We start from the raw sequence: 10,556 nt of genomic DNA on the forward strand, positions 1-10,556 counted from the left end.
GTCTCTCTCTCTCTCTCCACCCGAAATGGCTTGGCGCGGGTCGATCTCCAGATCGCTGCTCGCCACCGCGCGTTCGTCCTCGTCCACCCTCCGATCGCCGGCGGCGGCCCCCCGCCTCCGCCCTCCGCCGCTCGCCGGCCCTCGCGTCCAGCGCCGCCGTCTCTCCTGCGCCCCTCCCAGGTGAAACCCCAGTTCTAAATCTGTCTGTTTTCTCTTTCTTTCCTATAATTTTCGATTGCTGAAGTGGTTTTCTCCGGTAGGACTTTGGGAGAGCTGGCGTGCGCCCAGTCTCTCCTCCCGCTCCACAGCGTGGTCGCCGTGCCTTGCCTCACCTCGCATCTTTCCGTCAGCGCGAGAGCGTGCTGTGAGCTCTCTCAGGGTACCTTTCGTCGCACTTGTCAAGATCGCTAGTTATGTCCTTCTTTGTGAGTCTTGTTATTAGTCTAGTCTTGCTTTTCTGGGATGTGAATCGCACGATAGAAAGGAACAAAAAAAATGCTATATTTTTTATGTTGTTTTGAATCTATAAGTCTGATATGAGGGGATCTTGAATTATATGATTAGGGTTTTGTAGTTTCCTATGTTTATTGTTTTCGGGATTGAGATTTGATAGGGAAAAATGGAAAAGATGGTTGATGCAAGAGACAGGCTGGCATTCGGTGGGAAGCTTTGACTTCTAACTTGATGTAGGTTTCCTCTTTCTTAATTGCTCTTCCTGCAGTAAATGGCTAGGAAAGTTTAAATTCAGGGAGAAAACCTGGAAATTTGAATAATTTGAAGGGAACAAAGAAAAAGAAAACACAGTCCTGTTCTGTGGGTTACATGCGACTGATATATCTTGTTTCTATCTTTTACGTTATCAGTAATTCAGTATTGATCTTAATGCAGCTTTTAAGTTTTTGACATTTTTAAAGTATTATATATATGCTTTATTTTACATTTTGGGCTTTGAATTCGATGCAGTTGGTTCACAGATAAATCAGCATATTTTTACATGTACTTATGGATCCATTCTCATCTTTTTCTCATTCTTGTATTAACTTGCAGTCGGTACTTGACTTTGATATTTTCCCTTTCTTTGCAATATTTTAAATGACTATTAGGATGAACTAAGCAACTGAAGTACTTGGGAGACCATTTGAGGTATTGTTTATTGACTGACAATGGGATGTTAGATAGTATGTAATGGGATTTGCAGAGACATTCTTTACTGCTATCCTTTATTGATCCTTGTTATATGTTTCTGGGATGGCGTATATTAGAAAGTTATGACCAGTCTACTCTTTTTTCAATTTTTTTGTTTCACTTGAATTGATTTTTGGTTGATTTGAGTTAATTGGGATTGAGATTTGATAGGGAGGAATGGGAAAGAGGGGTGATGCGAGAGAGAGGACAAGATTCAGTGAAAACAGGGGGATGGTGATGTTTCAACCACTGTAGGTTTTCCCTTTCCTAATTTTTATGCCAAAGTTAAACAAATATATTAGGTATAAAAAAAAGAGTGGGACGGGGGAAAGAAAATTGAACAAATGAATAAAATGGAACTCTTTGGTAGAGATGATGTTATTGATATTGTATCTTGCTTTTGATATTGTACTAAATTGGTAGCTCATGCTAGTTTAGAATGGATTTTTTGATTTGGTTAAGAGGTTTCTGTGCATATCTTTGGTTCTTGCCAATTGAAAAATGTGCAATTCGGAGCATGATGTAAAGGACTTGGATATTAATGCAGTAGAGTAATAATGTAGCACATGAATATTTTCTTTTTTCTTTTCCTTTATTTTCCTGAGCTGCCTTGTGGAAGATGCTGTAATAGAACATATGCTTCTGTTTTTCAGATCTTCAAAAAATTATGTTTCAGAAATGTTATTTTTTATCTTTTTCTTCAGATATGAATGTGGAGTGGTGAGCTTTCTTGCATTCAAATTGATCTTTCCCTTATCCATGCTCCCACCTGGACCTTTTGTTACATTCCCCAATCTGAGTTTTATGCTTTGAAAATATGAAACTCTACATAGCATTTCGTCATGAGTTTTAGCAAAACATTGAAGAGCCTGTTTATTCATTTGATGAAGTCGATATTGTATGGCTATTGTTGGTTTGAACTTTAATAATTTGACATTTAATGGTGAGGACCGTCAATTTCAACAAACATTTGGCTGATTTCCATGACTTTTTGCGGGAAGGCAGAAGAAACATCCATATCATTAAATAAAAGAAACACCCTTGGTTCCTATTCTGTCAGGTTCCTTTTCTAAAGCTGATGTGCAACTTAACTTGAATGAGCCAATTGCCTTGTTTCATTATCATGTAGTACTTATTATGAAGAACCAAGTAGCAGTGTTTCAAGATGTTGCTTTATGTTTTCTTACGGCTATGGTGCTAATTGGTTAGACTGATATTGCTATATGCTTTTTTTTTTCAAAAAAAAAAGATGGAAAATTATGGGCAATGAGATTCTACACTTTTTTTGGAACTTTAATGCAGTGTCTGGTGCAAGTTTGACTGGAATTGTAATCAATGTTGATGCCTAGGATGCCTTGTTCTGTTGTTGTTGCTATTGTTTAATCTATTATTGTTCTGATCATGGAGAGAGAACAGGGCATCTAAAAACGAAATGGTGCCTAATGGATAATGTTGGGTGTCTTTTGTGGTAGAGGGTTCAGGAAAATATGTGCATTGTGGCTGTTTTGATACTATTGATCCTGTTATCTAATAAATCTGGATTTGAGAATATTTGAAGTTTATGTGTTGCCCACTCGTGGATATAAAGTGGAGCAGGATCTAGACATGCAATAGGCATACGAAATGAACTTTTAAGGAGGGACTGTCAAGGAAAGTGGCAAGGTTTTAGAATGCCAATGCCAGATAGTTCATTTACAGCTAACATGTGTTTCTATGCTTCAGTCATATGCAAATTATTTGTTCATTTAGTAATAAATTTTGTCAAATCAAAACAAAGATTTGTGACATAAAATCTGTTAGGCAAATAGTTAATCTGTATAGTTAACTGGTAGCTTTTCACTCTTTGGCACCTCAAGAAAAGAATATTTAACATTATGGAGGAGAGTTGGCTAATTGAAAGAAATGTTGCTAATTTGGTGGAATGAGTGCATCTTTGTGATTTCTTGCTGATGTATTTTTTGTTCTTTCTTGGTAGCTTGGGGTTTGAACATGGTTTCTCTAAAATCATTTGAGATGCAGAGGGGTTACTGAGGCTCCAAGTTTGTTATGGGCAATCGGCATGTGTTCTGGATGAAGGGTTATTAGTAGGCTCTTCGACTTCCAGCATCTTTCCATTTATAATGAGTAGTATGGAGGTAGAAATGATTGTACAGTAGTCTGCACTTCCCCTTAAAAAGTGCATTTTTGTTGTCCCTTTCTCGCCTTTTTGTGTATTCTATGATGTCTTTTGCATTATTGAAAACTTTGCATTTCTAAGAAACTTGAAAGGTATTATACTTTGTAACTTTATGGGACTATTGCTGGTTTATAACTAAATTTTGGGGTTTAGGGTGATCTTCTTGTTTTGAGATTGTTAAGCCTTGAAATGTATTTCAATTGAAGGTGACACTAATAATTGTAGTTTTAGGCTCACATTTCCTTCGTTTATTTAGTTTCTGAATGTAATAACAGTGTCATAACTGCATATCATGTGATAAATTTCTATCAAATGTCAACCATGAAACCTTACACATGAATTTGGTAGCTATACTCGCACCATCACAATTCTCTTTGAGTTTTCTATGCTTTGGTGTCAGTTTCATTTTTATTTATACTTATTTGTGTTACATGGACTCGGTTTGTCTGGCCGGTGCGGGCGTCTAAAGGATCTGATCCTTAAAATATCAAAGAATCTTTTCTTGCAGAAAGCCGTTTTGAAGTGTCACGCTAATGCCCGTGTTGAAGTGTCTGAAGACTAGGTGTTACCATATTGAATATGAATAATAAGTAATAACAGCATGACACTTCGAGTTCGATATGAGCAAACCATTATTATCATTTTTTTCATAACGTGAGATCTTATGTTGAGATAGTAATATGAAACAGAGATCATTTTGGATTTGATCTTGTGTCAGGGGCAAGGTACGCTGTACTAGCCCGAATCGGATGGTACGGAACGTACCATACAGGTTCGATATCGGTATCTGGTATGGGTGATATACCGACATTCGGTAGGTCAAAAAATTTCATACCGTATTGTACCGACACTCAGTATGCCAAAAAAAATTTTGTACCGTATCGTATCGACACTATGCTTGTGTGGCATCGATACGGAGTCCAATACTGAGACGGCAAACCTTGGTTAGGGGTACATTTCAGCATCACAAACCATTCTTTTCTCCACCAGAATTCTCTTTCTGATATTTATATTATGAAAGAAAAAGTACAAAAATAAAGAAAAGATCATTTTTTTCCTTATTTGATCATATCAGAAAGGAACTACGAAAGTAGTTGTTACATTTGGGGAAATGAAGATTTAGAGTTATGGTTCTGGCTGAGAAGTGATAGAAGATTAGGGTTATTGTTTATAGGAGTTTCATAAGGGAAAGGTTAATGATATTTGCAACAAGTCAAGCCTGAGATTGGGTAAAATGCGTCTATAAGTTATTGAAGATTAGGGTTAGAAATAAAAATAGAAATGGGCCTCTAAAGATGCTTAAAGGTTGTAGGTGACGAAGTCCTTTGGGGAACTTTGAGAATATTTATAAATAGAAAAGATACTATTTTTTTAATTCAGGTTTGGTAATGAGCTTTTAGTTAAAGATATTTTTGCATATGGATGATAATAGCAGATCAGGCTTGTGCAAGCAAGCTATTAGATCGAGACTTTCAAGTCCGAAGTGAGTTAAGGTTCCAAAAGTAGATGAAAAGTGCATAATGGATGGACATAGTGAAGCATAGTCGATTTGGTTAGTGAATCATATTCTTTGGGTTTTGACAGACAGAAGAATGTAAGATGAAGTTAAAAGCACAATATATTAAGAGCAAAGGGGAACAAGAATTTTAGACTGTGTTCTGATAGTTAGCTATTTATATGATATTTTAAATCTATCTGGGAGATTAGTCAAACAAAGACTAAACAAAGCTATTTTGATGGATTAGTCAAACAAATGCTAAACTGGAGTATTCAAAACCTAGTCCTGATGCGTAATTGGAAGGTCACTCTTGGGGCAAATCTCCTACTCAGGTAGTTGGTGGATTATTGTAGCAATGTACCTGGATATGGTTTTATTGATAGCTTGGCATATTGTGATAATAAGACAGTGTATTTGGAGGTTAAGTGGAAGGGAAAAGTATAGAGTATATGTGTTGGTAGTGTGAAGGACATGAGGAGCAACTCTATGCACTACATATGGAGCGGTTAGGAAGCTTCCAGCATGAAGAGGTCTTAAGAAAGGGTTAAGCTTTAACTGCTTATCTTAGCTAGGTTAATAATGATGTTAACTCTTTGATAACATAGGAGGTCCCAAGGTGCATGTTAATCAAAAAGATGCGGTATTATTTGGCAAATTTTAATCTTTTATTTATTAGAGTAGTTTTGTAGGAATAGATGCTTAGATGTCTGGAAAAATTATGATCTGTGGTAAAGTTTTCAAAGTCAAGATACACATAAGCTTGAGAGAGGGCAAATGATTCCTAAAATAAAGCAGAAAGATGTGGATATAGACAAGAATTTCTATTTTAGTATGAAGGCAATATATGGATGACGCTGAAATGGTAATTGAATGGCCCTTATGATCTTTATAATCATTGAGGCAAAGGAAACTTTTTAAGTTATGGATATGAATGGTCTTCAACAAGAATCAAAGTGCTAGGCCATAAAGATGTTGAGATTAATGTGTAGTACAAGGATGGATATAAAGAGAAACGAATCTTGCACAAGCTTATTAGATGAGGTTTATAAGTAGCACCAGTAGAGGATAGAGTGATGGGCGACTGTTTTTGCCATGTGAATTTTAGGATAAAGATGATCATGTTTAGGAGACTTTGGATTTAGATTGAAGGGGCAGCATAGATGAAAAGACAAACCTGATTGATGCAAGTGTGAAAAGGGGCATTGGAGATTAGTTGAATTTTGGTGTTGGATAGAAAGAATGGGGTAAATGTGATTCAGAAAGCATTCATAAAGTATCTTTATTCAACTTTGTAAGCATCTTTGTTTCTCTATCATGCTAGCACTTGATGATATATCATTACCTCTTTGATCTAATGATCATTTCAATGTCTTATGCTTTACCCTTGTCAGAGTCCATAAGCTGCTTTCCTGTTTGAAATAGTGATCTAATATGCAATCTGAGATTTAAGGAATAGTGATCTAATATGCAATCTGAGATTTAAGTTACCCAGCTTTGAGCGGAGTTGCAGAATTGTATTTGCACTTGACATAGCAATTGACTTGCATGTTTAAGTTCTGTTCGATAGATTTTATTGTCTCGTAAGCAGTGAACATTCTCTATGACATAAAACATTTTTCCTACCTCCAGCAACAGGATTGTAGAAACAAGAAACTAGGAGGTATAAATATCAGCATGTCATCTTATAAGTGCATAAGTTGAACTAGATGGTATAGTTAATCTTCATCGATATTTGTGACCATGGAAATCAAATTGAAGATAGTCCCATCACTATGGAGTATCAATTCTGCCCAAGACATTTTTGTGGAAATCCATTAAGCAACATATATGTGCTATGTCTTGTTCTATTCTCTTGGTATTTGGTCTTTGGTTCCATGTAAGTGCTGTGGCTGCAGTTAAGGCACTTGATTGTGCTGTATCCTTTCTCACTCCTTGGATATTTGGTACATGGGGAGTCAACCTACACCTGTTATTGTGGCTTGAATTTATGATCTTAATTATATGATTGTTGAAAGATATTACTCTTATGACCTCTTAAAAGCAATAAAAAAATGTTTAAATGCAAATATAGAATTGTACCAATTGTTCTATACATGGTAGTTAATTTGTAGTTGCATTGAATCATAATGATATTGTGTTTCATATATGTAGGTCAGAGATCATTGAGATAAAGAGTAATTTTTACATTGAATCTAATTACAGTGTTGCATATATGTAAGCCAAAGATCATTGAGAGTAATTTTTTACCCAGGTCAAATCCCTATACATGCTACGTACTGCTCATTTTTTTAAAAAATTTTATTTGTATGATATAAGAGCAGTTAGATGTCAAACATGCCTGAAAGCATTAGAGTAAGTCATGTTTGTGCTATAAGGTTTAGCAGCATCAGCATAAATTATTTATTACAGGAGCTTGTCCGCACAGTGGAAGTCTTCATCATGATTTTTTGAGATCACATTAAATCACAACTAATATGTTTGTCTGTGCTTGATTTAAATCATTTTGACTAAGTCATGATTTAAATTACTTGCTGAAAGCTACGTTCCCCACGTGCAGGTACTTGAAGGCAGTAGGATTGATGACAAGCTTGTCAAGAGCATTTGGAGCAGTTGTCATATGGGGTGTCTTTGAAACCTTTGAGCTAATATCGTTAGCTGCAGGACTAGAACAAACATACAAATGATTCTGCTTGTTTTTTATAAAGTTTGAATTCTTCCCAACTCTTGGATTCCCAATTCATGTCTTAGATGCTGTCTGCTTTTGTTTCATGTGGAACTCTGAAATTGGTGGCTTGCATGTTTGGTTGTTTAGTTCAGTCCTTAAAATGCAATGTTAAGGGAAATTTTGAGGTCCAGAGACTAAATTAGGTTCCTATATAATTAGGTTACTTTGTGTCATTTATTTATTAAATTTCATTTTGGAGAACAACTTTAGGTTTGCCAAATCTTGTAGTATAAGATTAGAGACTAGGAAACAGCGGTTATCGTGGAAACGAGCTTCTCTGTTCATTCCATAGTCTGCTTATTTTCCTCCTGACAATTTCAAATTTGCACTTTCACTTCTGTAAGCATCTACTTCTTTGGTGAAAAGAACTCTAAATGTTTTTGGGATGAACAAAACATTCTAAATGTTATGCCTCAGGGTCTGGACTTGGTTTCTATTTACCTTAGATTTGCAGAGAATGCAGTATGCATTGGTTGGTGCATTGCAGCTGGTAAGCCGTGTTGATTGTTTATTGATGGAAAGGGGTACGCAGGCACAGAGCTTGTTATTAGACCTCCTTAATAATCGAATCCGATGGCTAAACCAAAAGAATTTTTGATAAGTAGCTTTATGCTTGGATCATTGATTACCCAAGGGGAAATCAACTTGCATTCATTTATGTGAAAAGATGGGTGGTCGATGTGTGGGCGAGAGACTTTCAAGCTGTGGTCTACGTAGATTGCCAAGGTAAAGACAACGGGCTAGCAGCAAGTTTTTCAAGTTAGTACATAATGCTTTTCAGAGTTTATCCATGCTATCAATATGTCGTTTCTTCTGAAATACAACATAGTGCATTTGGAATCATTATGCTTCATGTTTTGATATGTTTTATTGATCTAAAACAATTTGTGGTATGTAACAAGAACGTTTGGTAGCGTAGTGTAGAATCATAAGGAATGAATCAACTGCTATGAATCTCAATGGGGTTTGAGGATCTCTCGCAGTATTCTGCTAATATTCATACCATATCATTGAGAAGTATAATGGGTTAATTTTTGCAAGCATTGTGTATGTAGCACTTTCGCACTATAATCGTTGCTATTCTCTTTTGATTTTTTTTTTAATAAAACAAAAATATGGAACTCTCCATTGTTCTAATTACAGTTCTTGTTGATAAAAATAAATCTGAAGTGTACATAACCAAGAATCTAATGTATAGTTAATAATTCTTATAGAGACTGTACTGGTCCAACTAAATTTTTTATTGAATATAAAAATTCAAAAAATAAATAAATAGAATGGATTTGGATTTATGTAAAATAAATAGGATGGGTCAGGTCTGGGTTAGATGTTTTTCTTAATTAAATCCGCTTTGATTGATCCGATCCAAACCCTGACTTGACCCATTGCCACCTCTACTGTAGTCTGTGGTTTTGTGGAAGGGCATACAAAAATTCATAGGCCCACAACTGGCGACCTAGTAACTCCGCATTTAATGAGCCATGACATATGGTAAAAAATGGTTGAATTGCATCAATTCCTCTCTCACCTAGTAAGAGGATTGTCCATGTAAATTTTATAGGAGCTGCATAGCATTTTTTGTATGCATAAAGTACTGTCATTAGTTTCTGACATAATAACTCAGAGTTAGGTGGATTAAGACATCATATTATCAACAAAGCAAGAGAAGATTCGAGGCCTCTCTCTTTTGTACTTGTTTGGAGAGGGAAAAAATCTTCCAACCAATTTAGTGGAGCCCAAATGTAAAATGAAAGATGAAGAGAAAAATATATGGCGCAAATATGCTGTAAAATGACCATTTCTTCGGCATACTAAAATATAGTCGCAACCTCCTTTGATGTAAATCTTCCTAAGCTTTGTTACATGACAATTCTTTCATATAATGAATCAAGAGTAAATAAAAACAACAAAGAAAAGGTCCCAGTCGATAAAGAATCAGAAGCTTGTTGTATTGGAAGTGTAGAACTAAATTAAAATACCTTTAGGCCCTCTCGGATCTTTTTATATGGCACCGAGAGGCCAGTTTTACTCATACCCTTCCCATCCGTGGGCCCGGCTCGGTTACCCCTCTGAGCTCCGACACGACCCCTCCGTGGAGTACGTCACACCTGGCACTACCAAGGCTATCAGTGGACCAATAAGCCCTCCCATTCCACGTGTCCCAGCGGGGAGCATTTGATCTCCATATTTAATCGACGCCCGCGTGTTTCGAACTCGGACTGCACGGGTGGCTGTTTACTATCTCTTCTATAGCTGTATATATATATATAAATATAAATATATATATATATATATTATATATATATATATATATATATATATATATATATATATATATATATATATATATATATATATATATATATATATATATATGCACACATACATAAATATGTATGTATGTATGTATATCCATTGTTACACATCTCTAAACAAGCCTTTTGCCTCGAAAATCCTTCCAACTAGAAGATTACAAGAATGTATCTTGCAATTTTTGTCAAACACTTCAAATGTTACAATTGGGGTCCTTTAGTGCGAAAATTTGTGAAAAATTCTCTAAAATGCTTCTCGAACTTCTTCTTTAGCATACACTCTACAGGCCAATCATCAACCCAGTTGAATGTCACATTGTTGTAGAAGAACGCAATTGCAAGCGGATGAGAGCATGGTTAGTGATACATGATGCCGTTACCATCTCGCGAGCGTACGTGGTATCGTATCTGTGATACGAAAAAGATCCAAGATTATAAGTGCAAGTTGGGTACCAATTCTGAGGGCATTTCGGTAATTTCAATAAGATGGTGCGGAACACACTGAAGATCTCCGATTCGAGGCCAGGCAATGCTAGTGTTACTATTGTTTATCAGAATAATATGTATATTTTTGCCTCCGTTGCTAACGCATCTCTAAGTAAGCTTTTACCCTCCAAAACCCTTCCAACTATAAATAATATTACCAGCATGCATCTTGCA

At 36.1% G+C, this 10,556-nt stretch overlaps 1 protein-coding gene across 6 annotated transcripts; it reads left to right on the forward strand.

The window, feature by feature from the left end:
* On the forward strand, positions 1-7,714 carry LOC113462860. 6 transcript variants are annotated; one of them, XM_026805442.2, is made up of 4 exons: positions 6-180; positions 261-425; positions 614-686; positions 7,417-7,714. In XM_026805442.2, exons 1-2 carry the CDS (start codon positions 26-28, stop codon positions 409-411), a joined length of 306 nt encoding a protein of 101 aa, XP_026661243.2. In that variant the 5' UTR covers positions 6-25; the 3' UTR covers positions 412-425; positions 614-686; positions 7,417-7,714. The 6 variants fall into 6 exon arrangements, with proteins under 6 accessions (XP_026661242.2, XP_026661243.2, XP_026661244.2 ...); XM_026805444.2 differs by having other exon boundaries at positions 8-180; positions 261-379; XM_026805441.2 differs by lacking the exons at positions 614-686; positions 7,417-7,714 and adding an exon at positions 3,205-3,356 and having other exon boundaries at positions 1-180; positions 261-379.
* The last annotated feature ends 2,842 nt before the right edge of the window (positions 7,715-10,556 follow it).

Source organism: Phoenix dactylifera, chromosome 16, assembly GCF_009389715.1.
Source record: "Phoenix dactylifera cultivar Barhee BC4 chromosome 16, palm_55x_up_171113_PBpolish2nd_filt_p, whole genome shotgun sequence".
Classification (NCBI taxonomy): domain Eukaryota; kingdom Viridiplantae; phylum Streptophyta; class Magnoliopsida; order Arecales; family Arecaceae; genus Phoenix; species Phoenix dactylifera.